The sequence below is a fragment of the Colius striatus genome, chromosome 2, assembly GCF_028858725.1.
Source record: "Colius striatus isolate bColStr4 chromosome 2, bColStr4.1.hap1, whole genome shotgun sequence".
In the NCBI taxonomy this organism is placed as follows: domain Eukaryota; kingdom Metazoa; phylum Chordata; class Aves; order Coliiformes; family Coliidae; genus Colius; species Colius striatus.
This window is the reverse complement of record NC_084760.1, coordinates 87,920,532-87,944,882: the sequence shown is the minus strand read 5'-3', so window position 1 is coordinate 87,944,882 and position 24,351 is coordinate 87,920,532. Positions and strand designations below refer to the sequence as shown.

Genomic DNA, 24,351 nt, shown 5'->3' with positions numbered 1-24,351 from the left:
CAGCACCTCTCTGTGCACAGCACTGACCATTTGGGAAGACAAGTATCAGTTCCTACCCCAGACATAGTTTCACCAGGCCCTTTATCCTCACTATATTTTCCTCACTGTCTTGTCATTCACAGCAGCTCAGAGAGAGGCATAAAAATTTGCCAGGCCCTGGAGAGTGTACATTGCACCCACTGCATGGTGGGGCCAACACACAATGCAGTGAGGGTTATCCTGCCCATGCCCCATCTAATTCACATCAACAGAAAAGCCAACCCCAGCAAGGGAAATGAATGCATGGATAACCACCTGCTAAGAGGAAAATACTGGGACAACTAGGTGCTATGGCAATTCATATCTTTTCTTTGATCTCAGCTGTATTTTTGTACTGCATATAGAAAGCAAAGAGAAGAACAACAAATCTTTCTGCTAAGCCAGCGACTCCCTCACATTCATTTTCCTGCTCAGTAATGGGAACAGAGGATTGAATCCCAGCCTGCATTAATGAAAAAACAAACAAAAGCAGAAGTTCATCACTGATGAAAGTTGGGTTTCCAGGCAATTATTTGCTTTTGCCTCCAAGGAGTCTATCTATGCATTGCATAGGACCCTGTTGGAAGCAACTCCAGTCTTTGGGCAATTTGTTTAAACTCTTATCACAATAAACAGCAGGATCAAAGAGCACATTATCCACTTGGCCTCATCACCATCTCCTCGCTGGTTCTCATGTCAAAATGTAGAAAAACTCATCACTCTTGCAGTTTGTCCCAGAGTTCAGCAGATTTAGGACCTGCTAGTCCATGACTGAAGATGAGTTTCAGAAGAATGGCCCCAGGAGGATGATCTACCTACAACCCTCCAAAAACTATTTGAGTGAGCATGGATACAGCCCTTAGACAGACTGTTACCTGTTGGTCCTGAACTTAGAGATCATTTCCAGGATCTGAGTTCAAGTGACTTATGTTGAAACCTTCAGTTTTACTATACCCTCTCCACTCTCACTTGGCCTTCAGGCAAGATCACTTCAATCTTGTTCCACAGGAGTCTTGCAAAGAGGTTGGCATGGGTGGCAAAAGGACAATGACACTTGCCAGTCAAGGAATTGCAATTCAGTGTCCTTTCAGCCCCTACCGAGGATTCAAAGTGTTCATTGAACAAAAGTGCAAAGTACCTCTGTGTGATTTAGTAGCCATTGACTGCATACACTAGTCCACTATTTTGTCTCTATCAATAGACAAATCCACTTTAGAAGCTCTCTAAGTTTACAAGCTCCACATCTCAGCCTAAAGAAAGTACCTTCATATTATTATCATCACCCTGCATCCCCGTTGCAACAGCCCTTCAGCACATGGATATGTCTAAGGCCAGCCTTTGTGAGGATGGAGGGTTTCATGGTGTGCAGCCACACAATTCTTCCATGAGCCATTCTGCCTTCCCAAGCCTGCCTCAGTTAGGCTTTAGTCTCAAACTGCAGGCAGAAATGCGAGCTAAGTTCTCTTTCCAAGATAAAGACACAGGATGGCTGCTGAGGGATCAATAATGTTTTCCAGCTTGGAAACCACACTCCCTCCCCCAGCACATTAGCTACCACCAGTCCTGAGGGAGCACCTTAAAAAGCTGAGCTTCCTGCACAAAAAAAGGACTTTATTTCCAGTGCCTGCCATCCCCTGCGCCCTCCCATAAACCAGTACTGACTGCAGTGCGCTGAGGCACAGCTCACACAGCAAACCCAACAGCACCAGGGAAAGGAAGCTACTTCTGACCCTTATGTGGTATTAGGGATGCCAAGACAAGGTGGTAATGACACTGCATTTTCCTTTTCTGGAGTTCCGGGCCACCTACGCTGTAACTTAGCTCAGGCGCCGCAGGTCTGAGAGAACAAGGCACTCTGTTTTGCCTCGGGCAGCCTGCCAGGCTCACCTTGCACACCTTCCCCCCTTGCCATGCTAGGGGAAAAGCCAGCCTGTGCCTCCTCAAGAGCCTTAGTCACACTCCCACACCCCTGCAAGTCCCTGTGGGCCCTGCTGCTGCCTATTCCTGTGGACCCCTATCCCTGATAGGGGGCACAGGCTGCCCCCAGAGCCCCCACAGCTCACAAGAGGCTGGCTGCCCTTAGTAGCACCCTGTCTTGCCAAGAGCTATGGGACCTGCATGTACCAACAGATTTCTGCAGCACTGCAGCAGCAAAAATGATTTAAGAACTCAAGCCAGGTATTGTCTGACTGTGCAGTTAAGCTTGAACCACAGCAATGTTGCCTCCTTGCAGAAAGAAGGATTTTGAGCAGACTAAATACTTGATGTTCCCCTTTTGGGAAAACGAATGTTGTCATCCAAGGCTAAGAACTTTGTAAGGAATCACAGCAATAAGGCCAAAACTCTACAAATATTTGGACAGTGCCTCATTTGTTACTGGGAGCATTTCTATACATAATTGCACTCTTACAAAACAGTGGGAGCATTTCCATCATACAGACAGCAGGAAGCATGTGTGAAGCTGCCTGGCACCACCTGTTTAACACCTCTGATGACAATGTGATTATTACTCATTAATGTGAGTCACATTAATAGTCTCCCAACTATTGCACAGCTGTTCCCTAGCACCACCTGGAGGCAAACTCTGTCCTTCACCCACTTTTGTGGATATGATGCCTGTAGATCTAGGATAACCAATGGCTCTAACTACTGTGGGTCAAACATTCAGCAGACTCAGGTGTTTGCTGCTCTGCATACACATTGTAATAAGGGCAAATTATTCATGTTTGGTTGTTTGCTGCAGGCCAAAAACTGTTTAGGAACTGTTTAAACTTAATAAGCTAGGTGTAGGCAAAAAGCAGAATCACACAGCAGTTCTGCTAAAGACAGCAAAAAAACAAAACCCCAAATCAAAACCTCCCACCTCAAAACAGGAAAATACTCCAAACCCTTGCCTTGCAGTCTTACACCCCATACGGCAGACATCAGATGATCTCAGAATAGGGCAGTACAAACCATTATACAAAGGTGCAACCAGTAAGATGCTCTAACCAAAAAGCAATCTAATCTGAAAAAAAATCACAAGGCACCTGTGACATAGAAGAGAGGTACCCAAATCTTAGGGCCAAAAGCTCTCACCACCCGCTGGTAGGATGCACAATTTCGTACCTGAGGTAGTCACGGACTAAGTTAATACTCGTGTATTTTCTTCACCAAGTTCCTCCTAGGGAGACAAAGCCTCTGCTTACCTCGTGGCCCTCAGAGCAATGAAGTATCATATATAGAACTCACTTCCTTCATTGCTGGCTTATAGTCAGCAAAATTTTCATCACAATTAACATCCACACAGGTGCTGTGAGGGAGCACAGGACCCAGCTTTTAGAACACCAGCCAATGTTGTAGAATCCACGGCAGACAGGCACCCCAATGATCTCACAAAACTGGGCTTTCACATCCCGTTATCTCCTGAGAGTGATCAGTCAGAAGAGTAAGTCCTTGAAACAAGACCAAACCCAGAGCTTTTTCCTCTGAATGCAATTTAAAAAATTGAATATTTAAAAATCAAAGCAATTCCTTCTCAAAATAGCCAAGATCTGAGCAACTGTTCAGTTATCGTACACAAAGGAAAAGGAGTAGAAGGTTTATAATTCTTTCCTTCCAACTGGATTCTGAAGGAAACCAGAGGTGTTGCTTCAGCATCACTCACAGAGCCCAGGTAACACTACATACAGAGAACGTCCATCCACCTGGGTTTTTTTAATGACTCAGAATGTGCAAGTCCTAACAGGAGCTTCTGTGTCATGACAGGGCTCACAACCCTGTGACTTTCACTTAGCAGAAGGACTGAACGGGGTATTAAGCACTGCACATTAGCCATCTCCCAGAGTGGGGGCAGCTGAGCAAGGAGTCTGAGAAGTTAAACTGACAATTTTACAGTGCTCTTCTTTACAATATATTCATTCAGAGACATGAGAGATGCAAATGAACTGCCTGTCTTTATCACATCCAGGAGATGAGAGTGGTGCATACCCAAAGTCTTTGAGAAAAATCCCTGTATTCACCCTGTGCATCTATACATAACACTCTGCTCACTTCTTGGACTTTACGACAGCAGAACTCTGCATTAAGACAAGACACACATTGGGTTTATTAACTACCCTATAAACAATAGTTTCTGCAGTATCATAGATTTCAGCCTCTGAATCTATATCCGAAGAAAGTTATGGAGTTTGGGAAATACTTTCAGTGCATTCTGCGTAGTCACTTCTATAACTTCTTCAACTGGAACTCCTTTAGTTCTGGCAATATATTCTGCAGCAATGTAAATATTTTTTGGTTCATTTCTCACCTGAAAAAAAACAAACAAAAATCCAGATCACAGATCCCTACAGATCACTGTTGTTTCAGACTCAGTAGCTCCAGTCACTGTTTCAAACGGTGGCGTGTGAGCCAGAGAAATTACATGTATGTATTCTCAGATTATTTTCCACTTTGCCTACTTCTGCAATTTCCCATTCCTTTCCCAGACTCAGGAACACTGATATGCCCATCTCAAAACTTTCACTTGGCAATCTGTTACATCCCTTGCACCCATGTTTACACTACTTCACTCTCCCATACCAGTAAGCTGTGGGTTTGGATATACATACATAAAAAGTCCCTCTGCTCCGTCATTTACCTGTTTTTCAGGCCCCAGAGCAGGAGAGTCAGTTTCCAAGCACATGCTTTCCAGAGGTAACAGTTTCACAAGCTTCTGCTTCTTGAAGAAAATAAGACAGCTATTAAACACCTTATACACTTAGACTTGTGGGAAAATAAGTGTAAGAAAGGAGGATATCCTCTGCACTTAAAAGCAATATCAAAATACTTTGGTGCCACTGCCTGCATTTTATCAACAATTTCAGAATGGAACCAAGAATACTAGCAAGAAATGGAAGCTTGAGAGTTGGGCAGAGAAGACCCTCATGAGGTTCAACAAGGACAAGTGCAGAGTCCTGCATCTGGGAAGCAACAATCCCAAGCACCAGTACAGGCTGGGGGTCCAACTGCTGAAGAGCAGCTCTGCAGAGAGAGACCTGGGAGTCCTGGTTGATAATAAACTAACCATGAGCCAGCAATGTGCCCTCATGGCCAAGAAGGCCAATGGCATCCTGGGATGCATCAAGAAGAGTGTGGCCAGCAGGTCAAAGGAGGTTCTTCTCCCCCTCTACTCCGCCCTGGTGAGGCCTCATCTGGAGTCCTGTGTCCAGTTCTGGGCTCCTCAGCTCAAGAGGGAAAGGGAAGTGCTGGAGAGAGTCCAGCGCAGGGCCACCAAGATGATCAGGGGAATGGGACATCTTTCATACAAGGAAAGGTTGTGGGAACTGGGGCTGTTTAGTCTGGAGAAGAGGAGACTGAGGGGGGATCTTATTAACGTTTACAAATATCTAAATGGTGGGTGTTGGGAGGTTGGGGCATCCCTTTTTTCTATAGTAGCTAGCAACAGGACAAGGGGTAATGGGATGAAGCTGGAACACAAAAAGTTCACTTAAACGTAAGAAAAAAAACATTTCACTGTTCAGGTGAGGAAGCCCTGGCACAGGCTGCCCAGAGGGGTTGTGGAGGCTCCTTCCTTGGAGGTCTTCAAGACCCAGCTGGACATGTTCCTATGTGACCTGATCTAGGTGAACCTGCTTCTGCAGGGGGATTGGACTAGATGATCTCTAAAGGTCCCTTCCAACCCCTACCATTCTATGATTCTACTACTATCTAAACACCGAAACCATTGTTATTTATTAAATCATACAGTTATATTGTATGAAATACCCTATATTCAGAGTTGCCTATACAATTTTAATTAGCTATAATTCTGTATGTTTTTCCCCATCTCCGTTTTTACCTCTCAGCCTGTTTTTTCTCCAAGTTCCTAACCTCATCCCTATCTATATGCAACCCACACCCTACACTTGAATCATGCCTTTTCCTCTCTTGCCTTTCCTGAGCTTATCACAGAAAGCAATGATGGTGCAGGACAGAAACAAGCTGCTACCCCAAAATAAACTTGCAGTAGCCCAGTTTAGAAATTAAAAGAGCAGTTTCACCAAATCAAGGGCTGAACCTGACCAATGCCATCTTCAAGCAATTTAGCTGCTTCATTGCTGGGCACACCTTGTGATAATCATAATTTTTCAAAGGTCTGTACCTTAGCCAATTGTCACCAGATTTCCTCTGGGACAGAAAGGGCCATTAGCACTGAGGTAGAAGCTAGTCCTTTTCCACTTGTCATTTTCCTACTCTAAAAGAGTGACAGAAGCTTCCAAAGAAGAGTTCACCAGAAACTATATTAAAATTCTATTTTTTAAAAAGGCTTATTTTATTAACCCTTGTCTCTCTGGAATAGCTGAGCTGTTTTAGCCAAATTTATCCCCAAAAGTCTAGGTAAGTTAAAAGCCCCAGGCAGAAATTTAGCCCAATTAAAGACATGCGATGCTGTAAGCAACTAAAACTTCTACTGAGAAGTGTCGGGTGACAGCAACCATACATGGGTACTGCCAGTCTCTCTTCAAACTGTAAGACTTAAAAACCCAAACACATTCTTGAGTTGCACAGCACAAAGTCACATGTGTCAGCATAAGTTGTCAGCTATGACCTGCAAGCCCCAAGCACTGAGAAGGAATAAACTCCTTTAAACGTTACCTGTCCACTCCTTATAATGGAAGGAGGAATGGAGAAGAAGTATCCAGCTTTCACTCCTTCCATAGCTACAGATGGCTTCCCATCAAATGCATGGAGCAACACCTTTGCAGCACCTCAGAGAAAAACACGAAATCAAACCATCAGTAGTGTTGTCAGTAGGTCTGCAATGTCAGCTTGCACTGGGCACTCGGTCCTCTAAAGAATGACCACAGAATCTCTGCACTATTCCTCCCAAGTTTCACATACGTTAAACTGACGTAAGGACATGGTACAACTAGAGAAATTGTTGACAAAAGCCATGACTGAGAAAATGCATTAAAAAAAACCCCCATACCTTGTTCCTTTAAGAGATTAATGGTTGGTCTTCCAGCTGAGCGGGAATGAACATTTCTGCACAGCAAGGAGAGGCTTGGCATTAGGATATTCAGCAAAATACTTCTCATTTGTAAACATAAACTAACAGCAGCTTAAGAAGAAAATAATTAATCTGTACTACACCTTTTATCAGGAAAAAAATCCAGAGACATGTATATGAATCATTTAGCTATAGTGAAAATATAGGCACAATATGACAAGGACAGGACACAGAAGACCAATGTATTCAACTGCAAACATAGGGAAACTCCCATAATTAAACCTCAAACTGGAGGCTTGAGGACACCAATGCCAGTGTAATCCCTGTAAAAAGTTCTGTGGGCTCTTGGTAGCTACAAATCCTAGGAAACGTTTGCATGTATTATTGAGATCTGTCATATTCTCCTACTAGTATATACAAAACCTACAAAGGCAAATCCAGTCGTCTTGCTAATTCAATCTGCTTGATCAAAACCTGTCTCTGCCCTTCCTTCTGTTCATCTGTGCTGGCAAATCTGGGAGTGAAGTCTAGTCCAACCTGCAGCACAAGAAAAGAGGTGAAAAAATTTTACAGGCCTAATGTGAGACTGAGCCACAATATGTTACACAAAGGCAAAAAATGCTTCAAAACTGCAAGGTGTTTCAAAACACACGTACTAGAGACTGCAAGTAAAAAGAAGCTTAACTGTATTTTAACTCAGAAAGGAATCCATTCTCAACTATGGGCTTTTCAATTATGAAAGCACTTGTGGGTAGATACAAGTGGCTTTAATCTGTACATTATAATCAACATTTTAATCTCTAACTGGGGGTTTTTTTGGCATTTTATGTTTTATTGACTATTATTTCAGATTAAATCTCAAATCTGGATCTCTGATACAAGTTAATATTTCCGACCTGAATCTGTAGCTTTAGTCCTGTCTCTAGCAAAAAACACCCATTAATTCTATACTTTCTTGACTTAAACACGTTTATACAAAGTTTAAAGTTTGTCAAAGCAGCCTCATTCACAGCTACACCAACCAAAGTTCTCAGTTTGTAGTATGAGCACAACATGACAACTTTGGCTACAAGGCTCTGCCACCAACTGCTTTTTCTGCAGCCAGTGTAGAACCATCCACAAGTCCCTTCAGTACCAACACATGAAAGAGGCAGGCTCTACCCTGAAGCTTTCAAGCCCCAGTTTATAAACAGAGGTAAGACAGGAAACAAGATACAGATAGATGAAGGAACATAAGAAAAATGGACTGTACAAGTCAGTGAGACATAGTGAAATTATAGATTAGCCTAATTTTATCAGGGAAGAAGGTAGGAAGGATCTGAATGAGGATAAAACTGTGTTCAGACACTTCACTGTGCTGAGAGTAGGTCAAAAGACATCGGGTATATGGTGATACAGTGTAATTACGCAATTCTTCCTCCTAAATTCACCAGCCTAAGTACCATCTATTTCCTAATAATGACAGTGAAGGAAAAGAAGGGATCAGGCAAATCTATGAAGGAGAGCTTACCACGAGAAGTACAAACCAGACTCAGTGCATGTTCAGACTGATAGCAATCCTTACTGCACATAGAAAAACAACTACTCACTAAGTTTTTGTAACTCTAGTGACAGAAGCTGCCAAAGCCACAGACATTTAAACAAGTTACAGGGTTCTACTTACTTCTCCGATCCCCACCAATTTATCTTTGTAGAGTTCTATAAGGGGCAACGCAGCATCCAGATCCTGCAAGAACAAATTAAAGATGCAACCCTCACTGCCCTTATGACATGGAAGGGCTAAGAACTCAGCATTATGAATAAATTGGAGTTTCCTTCCTGGTTCTTAAATTCTACACCCTAAAACTTGCTATTACTGTGTGCTGCGTAGCCAGATAGATTTTAGAAACCTGCAGCATTTCCCTTCTTTATTTTACGACTCTGCATTTCCACAGGAACTGAAGAGGTAATTAAAAACGCACCCACTAAAAGCCTAGTAACATTAAATGTCTTCAGACAGCTCTCCAAGTTTCCCAGCACAGTCACCTTTAGCTTCCCATGCTAACAAAGGGACATCTGCAAACACACCTGCATGCTGTTCACTGTAAGCAAAGCATCCACTGGGGATTGTTAAAACTGTTTCACTGCAGAAATAGAGCTGGATTACGCCAGTGAACAATTCTGGTTTAGGACTAACACAGACAAAGACATATGCTAAGAGACCCTGGGATTTGGTCTGCTGGGCCTTCTGTATTGCAGAAGCGAAGAAAAACAAAAATCACTGGGCAGATGCGAAGTTAAATCAAGCTGAGCAGAGCATCCCATCTTCTGCCGAGAGCAGTCCCAGGAGCACTTTACAGTTGCACTAGTCTAACTTGCCTGTGTTTTACCTTCAGAGTGACACTGCGCTGCTCCTCTGGTGAAACCTCTTGCACGGGGTGAACTCCCAGGCACGGCAAAACAAACCCAGGGAATCTAGGCATGGAACAGATGTAAAAGACCACAGAAAAGAGAGTTTAAAGTAAAAAAAACAAACAAAAAAACCCCTAAACTCAGAATGGGCGGCTGGACTAAGAGGGCGGCGTGTCCCTCGTCAGCTCTCACGCCACCAGCTGGACCCTACACCCCGCGCCCCGGCCTCGTACCTCTCCGACAGCTCCACAACGCTCCGGAACTCCCCGGGCTGCTCCGACACGGCCACCAGCGCCGACACCCCGGCCTGCGGCAGATACAACCCCCGCCCTGCTGAGGCCGAGCCGGGCTCGGCGGTGGGGTCAGGGTGCAGAGGGGGTCTGTCGGCCGCCTCACCTGCTCTGCCGCCCGCACCACGGCCGCCACGTCCTACAAGAGACACGCACTGCCTTAGCGCTGGGGCCAGGCCAGGCCGGGCTGGCTCCTCCGCCGCCACCGCCCGCCCCACTGTGCCGCGCCGCGCCTCACCGCCTGGAAGCAGGGCGCAGCGAGGTGGCAGTGGCAGTCCACCGGCCCCACGGCCGTCGCCATGCCGCGCCCGGGACGGAGGGGAAGAAGCAGGGAGGCCGCGGGTTCCGCTTCCGGGCCGGCATTTTCCCTGCGTCCTAGGCGGGAAATGGCGGCAGGCCCGGCGTCGCCGTTGTTGCCGCCGCCGCCGGCGGGGGAGGCGGAGCCGCCCCTCAGCCCCTCGGCCGCTGCCCGGCGGGACCCGCGGGTGCGGTGCTGCTCGCGGCGCAGCCTGGGCGAGGTGCTGGCGCTCTGCGCGCCGTTTGTGCGGGCCCTGGCCCAGGGGCAGCCGGGCGGAGCCGCCGCCGCGGGAGACGCGCTCTGGGTGAGGCTGGGGGGGAGCGGCGCGGCGGGGCCTCGGCTCTGGGCTCCTGTGCCCGCTCTGGCCGCGGGCCCGGCACAAAGCTGAGGTGCCCCGCGGCGCCAGCGGTGGCTTGGCGGGCTCCACCGAGGTGGCCAGGCCAGGCGGCGCGGTGGGGCAGGAGGGGCCTTTCCAGTCGCGGGTGTTGTGTACCTGTGCCCGAGGGATGGCTTCTCAGGCCCTCCCGTGTCTTGCAGAACTTCGAAACAGCGGTGCGGGAGAACGTGACCATCAATGGGCAGCACTGGGAGGAGGCTTCGGATGATTCCCAGCTGCACAGCGGTAGGTGTTGGTTCCTGGTAGTTTCATGCTGGGTAGTTTTGGGTTTGTTTGTGCATGCGGCGTTTTTCACTGGGGAGATTTTTCCCCGCCGATCTGTGGCAGTAAAGATGCTCAATGAGCAGGTAACGTCAAACCCCTGCTCAGATGTGCCTGTGTAAAGATCTGAAGTACTGCCCCTACGGGAGCACTGTTCTCACAGAGCAGTGTTTGTAAATGAAAAGAAGGGTAGCCAAGATGAGTAGGAAGCTGTAGCCAAGAAAAGGGAAAGGGGAAGGTGCTTTATCTGTTGCTTGTTTGACACTTCTGTCGGGATCCTTATATAGATCTTGAGGTGCAAGTTCCAGCCGTTGTTAATGTGGTATCTACCCAACTTAAAATATCTACCTTTGACTGCTAGAGAAAAGTAGCGTAGAAACTCCCAAAGTAACTGATATTAGCATGTTAAAAATTAAAGGTTTAGCTAAGTTTAGTGGTATCTGTCTTGCTGGAAAGTAAAATTACAGCATAATTTTGGAAAGTTGGTATTTCAAAGCAAGGCTTTTTGTTTGGGAGATAAGGAAGGAGAGTGTTTCATCAGCTTCTCTTATCAGAATAAAGGGAGTCTACAACATCTAATGGAATAGGGTAAGGTGAACTATTTTTAAATCTAGAACATAGCAAGAGGATTCAAGTCTAGGCTTCCTACCTTCTCTGCACAGTCAGTTTCTGTGTTTGCCCTGGTAGTGAACATTTTCTATCCTGAATCCTATTGTAATTTCCTTTACTGTTGCCTCTCATCCTTTTACTGCCACCCCTCAGAGAAAATCCTGCTTTTGTCATCTTTAGAACCACCCTTTAGGTAGGTCTCATGGTTTAGGCCCAGCTGGGCACAAGGACCACACAGCCTCTTGCCCACTCCTTCACCACCTCCACCCATCCCCCACCAGCGCCCTGAGTTGGTATGGGGAAGAGAAAAAGATAACCAAGGGCCCTGTGGATCAAGGCAAGGATAGGGAGGGATTGATCACCATTTATGATCCCTTACTTACCTATTATGGGAAAAACAGAAAATATTTACCTGACTTGGCGAAGAAAACAAAATCAGTTTAATCTGCTACCACCCAAAGAAAACAAAACCGAGTAGGATAAAGAGAAAAATAGAAGCAGCGTTTAAAAGGCATCTTCCCCCTGCCCCTTCCTGGGCTGAGCTGCCTGCTTCTGATATCTCTACTGACCCCACTCATCTCAGTGGCACAGGGAATGGGAGGTGCAATCAGTCAAAGATGGTCTCTGCTGCTCCTTCCGTCTCAGGGGAGGAGGATTCCTCACAGTCCTCCCCTGCCCCAACACAAAGTCCGTCACACAGGATACAGTCTGTAACAAACCTCTGCAGCGTGAGTCCTTCCTGAGGGCTGCAGCTTCTCCAGTATGATTCCCTTCCACAGCCAGTGGTCTTCCAGACACATGCTGCTCCAATGCTGCTTTCCCACAGAGGCACAGGGTCACAGCCACCCCTCCGGTCTGAGGCTGTCCATGAGCTGAAGATGAATCTCAGCTCTGCCATCACGCTCCATGGGTTGCAGGGGGACAGCTTGCCATCTCACCATGAGATGCAGGGATCTGCATCTAATGATTTAGGGGTCCGCATGGTCACATCACACCATTTCTCCCTACCACAGTAGATTTCATCTTCTTAAATAGTGACCACAGAGGTGGCCAGTTGGCTCAGCTTTGGCCATAGGTGGGTGCAGTTTAACTGCTACTCTCAGCTACTGCGTTAGGTTTGTATGTAGCTGGGATTTTTTCCCTTTTAGTAAAAAGAGGGGGCTTCAGCAGTGGCCTCCTCTTAAAAAGTTGCTTGAAACTTTCCTGGCAGGCTAATCCTGAGCCAGCCTGATAGGTATTGTGTGAACAGGAGTGTAGTCAGTAGATCCAAGAAAGTGATTATTTGTCTCTACACTTAGTAGAGCACAGCTGGAGTTGTGCATTCATTTTTTGACAGCTCAGTATAGGGAAATTGATGATAAACTGGAGTGAGTTCATCAGAGACTGCCAAGACAGCCAGGGGACTAGGAGTTGAAACTGAAGGAATTGGACATGTTTATCCCTCAGAAGACAAACCAGCCTTCAGTACCTACAAGGAAGTTAATGGGAATATGAGGCCAGGCTATTTACTGAGCTGCTCAGAGGCAAGGGTTATAAATTAAAAGGACAGGTTCTGACTTGATGTAAGAAGTAATAATTCGCTCTTAGGATAACTCAGCATTTGAGAAGGTTGCCCAGGGAGATTGTGTAGTCTCCAGCAGTGGCAGCTTCCAAGAACCAACTGGATGAAAGACCTGAGCAACCTGGTTTTGGCTGAGTGTTGACCCTGCTGTGAGCAAGAGGCTTGAGTCAGGAGAGTCCTCCTGGGGGCCCTTCCAGCCTGAGCTATTTTGTGCTAGGGATCTTGGCCAAGACCTCGTCCTATCAGGAGGCCATAGTGGTACGTCTATTGATGTAAATAAGTTAATGTTTATAATTGTTGCTATGTAATCATATATTTATAATATATAAGCATATTTGTCATTATTGTCTTTTGAATAGTAGAGACTCTTGGTAGTCTGATGCCCAGAAAAGATTTCTGCATGACTTATTGTGTCCAGTTCTGGGCCCCTCAGTTCAGGAGGGACAGGGAGGTGCTGGAGAGAGCTCAGCACAGGGCCAATAAGATGATGGAGTGGAGCATCTCCCTTATGATGAAAGGCTGAGGGAGCTGGGGCTCTTCAGCTTGGAGGAGACTGAGGGTGACCTCATTAATGTTTACAAATACATAAAGAGCAGGTGTCAGGAGGATGGAGTCAGACTGTTCTCAGTGATGTCCAATGGTAGGACAAGGGGCGATAAGTACAAGCTGGAACATAAGAGGTTCCAAAGAAACAGAAGGAAAAACTTTACTATGAGGGTGAGGGAGCACTGGAACAGGCTGCCCAGATGGGTTGTGGAGTCTCCTTCTCTGGAGACATTCAAAACCTGCCTAGATGAGCTCCTGTGTGACCTGCTCTAGGTGGCCCTGCTCTTGGGTGTTGGACTAGGTGAGCTTTCAAGATCCCTTACAACATTTAAGTTTCTGTGATTCACTTGCTTGTGTTAGTTGTTCTTTGCCTGTAACTTAATGCTTTTTACACTTGCATGAAGGCAAAAGTACAGATGGATTGAGCTGGCTGTGGAGAAAGAGCTCTGTGAACTGGTTTTTTTGTCAGGAAACTTCTGCAGATTTAGTTCTAGAATGATAGAACTCCTACTCCATTGACTACAAAGTAAAAAATCTGCTGCTCTTGCAATGCAAAATGTTAAACTGATTCAGGCTCACTTCACTAATTCCATTTTGTTAAAGGATTTTCTTAACAGGAAAAGTTTGTCTGGGTAGATGTTATTTTCAGTAAGTTATCCTTTGTCTGTACAAGTCTAACTTTGTGCCAGCTGAGATACTGTCATCCTCCTATAGCCAGCAGAAGGCAAGTGTAAGGGCTGTATTGTGCTTTTCAATTTGACTTAAATTTACTCATTTGCCTACCTCTGATCCAGTTTGAATCACCAAGTGATCTGGGATTTTTTCAGGTTTTTGTTGATATTTGCATTGACCAGTGGCTCAAGTCTTTTGTCTCTATACTTAAATGATTTCATGGTGATCCTAAACCGAACGAACAAAACAAACCCACAAATTCAAGTCCTTGATTTTGCCTGTCATGGTTTGACATGACAGCCCTTTCTGGTAAGGGGGAAGGGGCTGTAAAGATGGCTTCTGTAAGAAATTGCTCACAGCTCTCCCCAGCTCTGAGCCAGACCCACTTCTGGGGCTGAGCCACGATGACTTTTTAAAGAAGAAGCCGGAAGAGGAGGCTTCTTCCTCCTTTTTCTTCCTGTTTCTTTTTCCTTCTGTCCTTTCTTTTTTTTTTCTGGCTGGTGGTGGTGCAAGGAGTAGGAACAGTGAGAGAAACTACCATGTGGACTCCAAGGTCCATGAGGAAAGAGAGGAGGAGGTGTGCTGGAGCAGACACTCCCCTGCATTCTATGGAGAGAACTGGTGAAGCTGAGATTTATTTTCATTTCTTGTAGAATAAACTTTCCTACTTTCCTCTCTAAGTCAAGTGCTGGAGTCTGTTTTGCCTGGAACCATAATTGGCAGTGAGCCCTCCCTTCCCTTGTCTCAATCCACAACAACTTTACTTATCTTTTTACTCCTATTTAACTGGAGCCTCTGCCATCCTAACAAGGGTGGGGGTGAATGGGGACACTGAGCAAGAGACTGTCATGGTGCTGCTGTGCTAGCTGGGCCAAACCACGACATGCCTTTCTGAGGCTTAAAATCACCTGGTTCTGCACGGATTGACCAAAAGAGGGTGCTCAAAATCCATTCTTCACCACTAGATTGGAAACATTGCATGGCTTGCAAGTTGTGCTCAGGAAGTTGGAGGTGAGAGAGAATTTAAATACTAAGGAGTTAGCAAAATTAAATAATAATAAAAAAATAGCAAGACTTGTCAGTATTTCACCAGAGGAGAGAAATTATGGGAATGGAGGAATATAGAAATATGCACTACCTTTCAGCTCTACATAGTTAGGATATAAGATTGAGTGTTTAGTTCTGTTTTCTTCTATAACTCTTTAATATTTGTAGTTTTGAATGATGGCATGTGATGTCAGGACAGTGCAGGCCTTTACTAAATTTTGAAACCAGTTTTAAGATACTATCTTTAAGCTTTTGAAATTGTGTAGTTTAATTGAAATCTTGAAGAAGCTAAGTACATATAGTAGGGTAGCGGTAGTCAAAGCACTTCAGTCAAGAACTGAAAATATCTTCTAGGTATTTAGTCTAATCTTACAGCTGGAAAAGCAAGCTGTGAACTTTAGCTCCTACCAGATACAGCCTCAGATGTTTCGGGGTTTTTTGCAAACTCCGTATGACTGGTAAATACACGTCCTCAGGATGCAGAGCAATTCTGGGAGCTGTTCTTCATTAAGGTGGCATTGTGTATTGTGAAAAATTAATAGATGGCTTTTAAAATTACCCTGCCTATCTGTGTTCTATATGATACAAAATCAGTTAGGCTTCAAGTTGCTGCATGGACAGTTGGTGTTTGTTTAATGCTTCTAAATTACATGGATAAACCGTTTTTCTTGCTGCATCTTGCATTGTTCTTCAGCAGTTGAAAAGCCAATTATCTCAAAAGATAACCATTTCTTTGTGAGATTTTCTGTAGAGATTCAGAGTGCAGAGAGAAAAACATGGTTTTGTTTTTTCCCCATATTGTTCCCTGCCTGCCCTATTCTCACCCTCACTTGTCAACATCAAGTTGTGCTCCAGTTTCTGTACCACCTTACAAGGAGATCCAGGACATAGATCTTTTATCTTCACTGATCATCACACATGATTTCTTACTTCGTATCTAAAGCTGCCTTTTTGCTTATAACTTTGTCTCAAAAAAAGCAGAATTCCTACAGTAATTTGGTGTGTTTGTAATTTTTAGGTTCCAACATCAAGATTCTTGAAGATCAGTTTGATGGACTAATAGTAGAGACAGCAACAAAGCGTAAGCAGTGGCCTAAAAAGATACTAACACATGCAATCCAGACCATGAAAGCAGAGCAAGAGATGTTGGTGAGTAACCTACAGTTTTGAGAAAACATTTGCATATAATAGCTCCTGACCACATGTAACCAGAAGAAATAAGTCATCTAATGTTGACCTTTAAGCTCCTTCCCATAGTTGCTTTTTACTCTGTCATATAATTAAATTGTTCCTTTGTATTAATTAAAAGGAGAGTTACCACTGAGTGGTGTGACTATGAGGGAATTGGGCCCGTGGCACAGTTCAGCACTTAAGCAGATTGCTTCAACATTATGACTCATGATTTATAAGCCATTACACACCTATTTATCTTGTCAAACCTGGGTTTCTGAAATCCTTAGCTGAAGGCTGGTTGAATTACTAAATGTTAAGATACATACAGATATTACAGGGTGCAGTGTATGACTTCTTAAAACACATCTGTATTTTTCTAAGCACTTTTGTTGAGTTGATTACTACATTGAGTAAGTACTTTCAGTAAAGAAGGGAAAAGTGGATTAATGAACAGGTGCAGTAATTTCTCTGGGTTTTTCTGACAGTCTGTGTAAAGTAATTACTGCCATTAAACAACCCAGTCATGTCCTTGGTTATTATATTTCTTTCCTGCAGTTACATTAGGCTGGTGTTACATTAACCCTGGCTTTTGCCTGCTGATTAATAAGGAGTCAGTTCCCTTTGGGGGAAAAAAAAAAGCATAAGAGGCAATGAGCACAAATGGAAATGCAGGAAATTCCATTTAACCATTCAAAAATACAAATATGAAGTACTGTGAGGACAAGCAAATGCTGTCACAGATTGCCCAGCGAGACTGTGGAGTCTCCATCCTTGGAGATATTCAAACGCTGAGTGGATGAGGTCCTGAGCAACCTGCTTTAGTTTGCCCTGCTTTCAGCAGGGGGTTGAACTAGACCATCCTAATTTAGAGGCCCTTTCCAACCTCAGGTGTTCTATGATTCTATACTAAAGAAGAGGGATTTTTTTTTTAGAAAGTTGATGAAGAGCCTGTGTTGCATTTCTTAGGACTAATATTTACAAAAATAACTCTCTAGGTTAGCCAGGCGTAGATGATTTATAGTAAATAAAAGTGCATGGGTACGTATTTGTCCTAAATGTGAGAGATTTTCTGACCTTAATTGCCTTTTGCCCTCTCTGTTCTGTCAATATACCAAGTATGTAGAACAAACAAAAAAAACCAACTAAATACAACATGCTATTGCATAACGCCAAGATTTAACCAGACTTTTTAATCTTTCTGCAAAAGGAAAACTATTCTTCTTGAGTCCCAAACTAAATTACTTGTTTAGAATGGCTCTCGCACTACCTTTTTTCTGTTGTTGATCTCTTCAAATTTTGCACCACCACAACTAGATAATTATTTTAATTAAACATGTCCACCAAATGTAGCAAGTTTTTAGTTTATCTCTGTAAACGAAATGGCTTTTCTCTTTTTCACTCTCAGCTGCTTCTTTGAAGGTACTAGTGGTTTCTCTGCTTTTTGTTGAGGGATTTTTATGTTCTTTTTTTTACTCCAGCTACTCCTGTGTTGCCTGTTTTCCGAGGCACAAAAAAACAGCTCTGAAGATGTGGTATTTAAATGCAATCTATCTGGAGAGAACCGTTTATATTTAATGTGGTGGTCTCTCTAGAACAGCCAAAGCAAGAGATCATGCTGTAGATTTTTTGTCAATGCTAAGCAAGCAGTGTTTGTTCTGCTTGGAGCTGTTACTGTAAACTTGCAAAGATTATGTGTAAAGTGTGAAAAACTTCCTCTGGTAAAAGCAGATTTTACAGGAGGGAAGTAATTAACTTTCCTCCTACTTGTTTTTGGTTGAAGAATGTTAAGGGACAGCTTCTGAAGTAAAGAAAAATACTAACTTGCAGGTGATACAACTTCATATCTGCTTTATTTCCTTCTTCCCCAGTAGTTACTTCTAATTCCATCTTTAATATAACTAAATATGAGTTGCCTTCTTTATTTATTATTAGTTAACTTGATGTCACAATTAGCTGATGTCAAGTCACAAGGCTCACAGTAGGACCAAAGAGCCAGAGAGCCTGGTCTGTGAAGGAGAGTGTTCTTATTCATGCATAAGTAATTGCAGAGCTAGAATGTAGTCATTTAAATAGTTTTCTTTTTCTTAGCTTTTTGTCTTAATGTACCCTTTGTTCTGAATTTGTTCCTCTGTGAAAGCGCACTGTTGTGGTGAATAGAAGCCTTAGAAGCCAGAGCGGTTCTTTTTCCTCGGCTATGCAGCAGGTGGCAACGCTTCTTCCAAAATGCCTAAATTTCAGTTTAGTTCTCATGCTTTAATAAGAGAATTCTGCAAACTAAAGCAGATTTCAGAGACGTATTTGCAGTGAACTTGACTCTGTTAACCAGAATGCTGTTCCCAGCAATTTGAGTAAACTGTACCTCAGATACATTTTTTTAATCCAAATAATTCCTCCACCTCCTTGCATTAGCTTTCCTCCCTTGTTCTGACTGCTATGTGTATATTAGGTATCTATTAAAACAGAGTTTTTCTTGTTTTTATTTGTTTTCAACATGCAGAAGCTCTACCAGCCTTCTGTAACAGCAGAAGAGATAAGACTCCAGCCTTCTCAAGGTAAAGATTTTGTGGGGACAGCAGCTGTACCTGACGAAACACTGCCTACCTTACTGCCTAGCTGTAAATGTTTGAGAAGCTTTCTTTAAACTTGTTTAAAGTTATCAACTGTTTAAATAGTTAACTGAAATGGCTAGAAGTCTGTCATAACTGAAAGTATTGCTGCATCAGTTTGTACCCATTTCTCTTCTTCCAAGTGCTGTCTCATATTAAGCACTGTGCTTAATAACAGCAAAAGCTGGCTGTGGTGTGGGTATTGAGTAGAAATTGTCATGGAGGTACCCTCAATATGCTTTCTTACTTCTTTCCCTCACCGCTGGTGGAGGCCAAGATGGGGAACTAGATGGATCGCTGACATTATACTTTGACCATTCTTGCATTCCCTTTACATGAATACTAGAAATGCTTCAGTCTCTCTTCCTAATCGGTCAGTTTCTTCAGGGAATTGAAAGCAGTCTTGTAGTACTTAGTGATGGCAGTGTTCACTCTCCTAACTTGCAAAGTAGGCATTAAGTTTTGTCCTGCCTGTGTCGTTTGTAAGGGCTGATGAAGAAACAAAACTGCAGACAGTGTCATAAGTTCACTATGTGCTTTTGAGAGATTCTTTAGATAAACTCCTTAGAACGAGGTGGTGTATTTTGCAGCTGGTGATTGGGACATGCTTTTTTGAGGCTGGCCATAAGAAATGGAAAGTTTTGCCTTGCCTCTTGTTAAGTATTGAAAAACGACAGACTTTACCAATGCCATTCTAAGTTGAAAAGGGCATTTGCAGACCCCTCGCTGTGGATTGCTGCACGTGATGCAAAGCTGGACTAACAGGCAGTAGTGTTGAAGTTTGAGAAGCTGAGCTTAATCTTCCAGTCCTCACTCTGCTGATCTGATGTCACTCTGGGCACATTCTGTGGAAGCAGGAGACATTGCTTCCAGAAATGCCAGCCAGTGCAGCAAAGCAGATAACAGGAGCAGTAGTCAGTGTCACCTCAAATCTGGTTTTCTTTTGGTTTCTGTCCTTTTCTGATGTGAATTAACTACGTGTTGTTAGTATGAGCTTGCGCTATGGTTTTGCCTTTTTGGGTTTGGTGACAGCAAAATCCTAGCTGGGATAGCACAGAGTTTGTGCCGAATTTTAGTATTATATAGTCTTTGGGAAGTTTATGTATCCCAGTTTAGCAAGTACAGTGGCCAGAAACCAAGGTCAGATTACTCAATACTTTTCGTTTCCCTTTTTCATTTCCCTTTGTTTTGAGAAGCCTTGAACACTGAGGAATATAATGTCAATCTCAACTCCTGCAGGCAAATTACACTGAACTACCTGTCAGTCTTTCTGTATAACTAGAATAAAGCAAGTAATTATTTTTACTTAACTCCCTGCTTGCCATTTCAGAGTCACCAATCTTCTAATCCTAGTAAGAATGCTTCATTGTGGACATACCCTTCTTTTACAGAATGTCTGTTCGTAGGTGTGTTTAAAGAGGCTGCTGTTGGACTAGTTTTCCTTCCAGACTCTGAATGATGATGCATTACAGCATTTGTTCATACACAGGTTATGCATTCGTAACTGTCCCATTGGCACGTTGGGCATGCAGTCAGACAGTTTAACAAGACACCATGTCTTTCTTGTCTGCTGCATTTCAGCAGGGATCACTGTCACCCTGGGCTAGAACACAGGGATTGGATTAAATTATCCTCAGTAGCACTAACGAGATTGACTTCAAAGCACCTTGAAACCTTGAAAGGGTTTAGGGATGTGCGCTCCATCCCACATTGTATCCTGCCACAGGACCTGGTGAAACCCTACGGAAAAGAAACAGTAGTGGAGGTGAGGCTGCCTAGTTCCCAGGAACACGCTTGCTCATGTGCTGATTGTAAGTTTTTGTTAATGGCATGGTATTTCAGACAGAATAATGGTGGAGAACATGTCAGATAGTTTAATAATAACTTAAGGAGTTTAGCTCTTGAGTGGAGAATTATTACTGCTTGTAAGTCAGTCATCACAAACGTTTGTTTTGTTGATGATGTCACCGTATTGCTAAAGCCATCAAATATGTGCCATCTTCCTCCAGTATTCTGCACCTGCTGTCTGCTTCAGTGTTCCCAAAAGCTTTTTTTCTTTCTTAACTCAGGAGAATTAGTGCAATTCATGTTGTTTACACTTGGGGTTTTTTTTATTCTTGGTGTTAATGCTTGGTAAGTTAAGCTAGGAGAAAAATGTAGCCTTTCTTGTAAATATGGACTTGTTGGAGCTGTGAGGTTATGTTTTTCCTCTCCTTAAAGCAGGTTTCCTTCATCTCATTTTCTCCACAGTTGTATTTATTCTCCTCCATGCATTTTTATCAGATGTAATATGATCTTGAGAGGTCTGAAAAAACACTGATCTCTTCCTTTATGTCAAATACTGTCTTGGTGTCACATGTTTTGTGTAAGCTGTAGGTCTTCTAGTGAAGGACGTAGTGGCTTGGTCTAGTTGAGGCTGCTAGACTCTGCTACATATTGAGTCATAAAGAGTAATAATATTAAGATAAAAATTTAGAAGCTGCATCCTCAATGCTATAATGAAAAGGATGTGTTGTAGGTTTAAGTTTTTCTGTCTGTTTTCTTAGGAGTCGATAGCAAGTATTGAAAGAGGGAGTTACGTTTCAGGACTTTATCTGGGCTTTATGTTTTCCTGTAGATGCTTGCATGGCGGATCTGAAGCAGGTGACAGAAATGGCATCCAAACAGATCAGCGGAGCAATGAAGGTGAGAGCTCTCTGTGCTCCAAAAGGGTGGGTTTTTATCTCCTTGATCTGATAATATCTCCTGGAAGAGGACACATAGCTCATCTTGGTGATAGTTTGGTACAAAAAATCCAGAGTGTGTACTTTCGAAGCAAGTGCATGTTTAGGTTCAGGCTACTGAAGCTGTAAAGAATGCACATACCCTCTGGGTACTGCAGGTGTCTTTTACTGAGATTTTAGAACCTGCAGCATCTGAAAACTGAAACATCGTGTGAAGACCTGTACAACTTTGTATGGCACGTGACATTTATTGCTTCAGTGCCAACTTAGACATGAACTGTGGTGTTCTGGTGACACTTCTTCAGCTTAGAGAGGTAAGGAAGGAACATGACAGTGTCTTTGGATGGCCCTGAGTGCAGACCCTAGTCGCCACTGGGCTAGTAGCTCTGAGTCCCCAGACTTCACCAGCCATCCTCAGGATCACCTCTGAGGCTTTTGTACCTGTCAGAATGCAATGAACCTGTTTTGTGTGTTTGTTGTAACCAGTACTTTTCCTGTGTAACTTGAGATACTTGGGTTTGTTTTCACAGTCTCTCCCAGCGCTGATAGAAAGAGCAGAAGGTTTTTCCCAAGCGTTAACCTGGCAGCCGACCCTGGAGCTCTGCAAGCTGCGGCAGGAGGTCTTTGCTGGTTGCAAGGCAAAGGAGGAAAGTAATGTCCAAAATTTTGTGTCACCAGGAGAAGTCACACCAACAGACACTGATACCAGTAGAAATCCTTACATCTTGCTAAAAAGGAAAAAAGCTGTGGATTCAGCAGAAAGAAGACGCTACCCGCTTCGGAGGAGGAAAATTGCTCTCAGCACGTGAATTTCTCATTTGGTGTTTTCAGATTGGACTCTCAGTTGTCCTCCCAATGTGCTCAGTCTTTTTTCATAGAACTTCGTCTCCCCTCTAATTCAGTGCTATGCATAGGAGCTTCCTTTGTTACTTAGTCTTTGATCCGTTTAAATATTTCTGGTTTTACAGCCACACTGATGGTATATGAAAGCCTCCGTGTGTCTGTAGCATCTGATATCCAGCAAGTATATTTGCCAATGAGTTCACGTTTTTGGCTCTTTCGTTACAGCATTTAGCTTATGCTACTCAGAGTTTGTGTACATGCTTTTTAGGTATGTGGGCAGCCTTATAGTGAACAACCAAGTGCTCACTGATGCTCAGCATGTCTCTAAAGAGACTGGAGAACATCTAGTTCTCCTAATGCACCTGCATTTGTTACAGAGTCAGGTGACTATTTTTGGTTTTTTGATGAATCAATTTACACAGAAGCATACTGAAAATACCAGATTTCTTATGGTGTTACAGTTTTTAGAAGATCCATACACAAATGTGGCGTTGGTCCTTGCTGTTCCACCTTTCCTGAATGTAGACTGGCCTGACTTGTTTATAGTCACGTTTGTTTAACCGTGGGTTTTGAGCATTGGTGTGTATTTACTTGCAGCGTGCCCTTCTGAACAAGGATTTGACCGTCCAGGTCTCGCCGTCTGCTATTTTGTTTCATGTAATCCAATAATGCAGTCTGGGGGTTTCCTGGACAGTGTTTCCACACGTTACAGGATCTTGACTTGTGTCATGTATGCATTTGTGATGTTTGACTGAACTTTAAAGATCAGTATAGGCTACCAGTAAGTGGTCTGAAGTTGAGCTCACTTAGTGGGTTTTTTTCCTTTACGCATCAGTACCCGGGCAGTGGCACAGTGGTGCTAGGTGGGGCCTTGTGTCTTAACCATTCAGCACTTCTTCTGGCTTACCACTGCGGGTGCTTGCAGTAAATACTCATGTCTAATAAGTAGCCTTTTTCTCACACAGCAAACCAAGGTTTTTGGGGTTTTTTTAAGAAGCTTTCTTTATGAAATGGACTGTGGAAAGAAGGTCGCTCCAATTTAGTGTCTAAGAAACCAAACATTTTCAAGCAGACACCTGAGATTTTTAGCGTCGTTTCTTTTGTAAAGGTGAGCATCTGTACTGAGGCTTTGTGTATTTAATCCTATGTAAATACTTGAGTCCCGTCCCTCTTGTATATACGAATGTGTGTTTTTATACAGAGTAAATTAATTAAGGATGATCAAAGTTTCAGCTAATGTTGTCTGTTCTAATCCTGGAATAGATGGTGACTGAACAGCGAGTGTACTTCAGAGGACATCTGTGTTAAATTTTGGCTCGGGTAACTGAAGTAGTTCCATTTACCGCCTTTGAACTCACAACTGTTGTTAATCTCAGGGCTACAAAGTGTCTAATGTAGGAGAGGACAGGATGTGAGAGGGGCTGGAGCTGTGAAGCTGTGGAACTTCTGACTGAGACAGTTTTTCAGACAGCGACTTGCTGTTCTCGCTGCTCAGAGTACGCGTGCTCTGTGCTGCCTTGAAGAACCCCCACCGTGGCTTCCTTCACCAGGATCCACAGATGCTCTTTAATCTGAGCACTCCTGGGTTACGGTGATCCTTGCGAGATTTTGGCCCGGCTACCATTACAAGTATTTGAACATTTTCTGCATTAATTCCCTGCTCTTCCCTGCAAATAATGATAACCAAGGACAGAAAATAGCTGGGGATAGGCACATCTCTTTGGAGAGGTCCTATCAAAAAGGGCCAAAAGTGCCCTAAGAAATAAGGAGGGAGAGCACTGTGGGTGGATTGAGACTTAATAAGATTACTAAATTCACCCTAGGATGCCTGTCAGTGTTTGGGAACTGCGGGAGAGTTGGTCTGCACAGGATTCCAGGGAAGGGGAGGCAGGTGCCCCATGCTGGGGCAATTGAGCCCTGTTCATGGCCCTTGTTTCAACTGCAGC

General features: G+C 43.8%; 2 protein-coding genes across 4 annotated transcripts; one reads left to right on the top strand and one right to left on the bottom strand.

Annotated features, from left to right (window-relative positions):
• Positions 1-4,081: 4,081 nt before the first annotated feature.
• On the bottom strand, positions 4,082-10,054 carry TATDN3 (TatD DNase domain containing 3). Of its 2 annotated transcripts, none has more exons than XM_061991404.1 (10): positions 9,908-10,054; positions 9,776-9,808; positions 9,613-9,686; positions 9,358-9,442; positions 8,652-8,714; positions 7,416-7,525; positions 6,968-7,023; positions 6,634-6,746; positions 4,637-4,717; positions 4,082-4,306 (listed from the first exon to the last, which is right to left on the bottom strand). In XM_061991404.1, exons 1-10 carry the CDS (start codon positions 9,968-9,970, stop codon positions 4,163-4,165), a joined length of 822 nt encoding a protein of 273 aa, XP_061847388.1. In that variant the 5' UTR covers positions 9,971-10,054; the 3' UTR covers positions 4,082-4,162. The 2 variants fall into 2 exon arrangements, with proteins under 2 accessions (XP_061847388.1, XP_061847389.1); XM_061991405.1 differs by having other exon boundaries at positions 4,637-4,714.
• Positions 9,658-23,631, top strand: NSL1 (NSL1 component of MIS12 kinetochore complex). 2 transcript variants are annotated; one of them, XM_061991402.1, is made up of 6 exons: positions 9,658-10,271; positions 10,505-10,589; positions 16,079-16,209; positions 18,731-18,785; positions 21,457-21,524; positions 22,093-23,631. In XM_061991402.1, exons 1-6 carry the CDS (start codon positions 9,969-9,971, stop codon positions 22,369-22,371), a joined length of 921 nt encoding a protein of 306 aa, XP_061847386.1. In that variant the 5' UTR covers positions 9,658-9,968; the 3' UTR covers positions 22,372-23,631. The 2 variants fall into 2 exon arrangements, with proteins under 2 accessions (XP_061847386.1, XP_061847387.1); XM_061991403.1 differs by having other exon boundaries at positions 9,663-10,154.
• Positions 23,632-24,351: the final 720 nt, after the last annotated feature.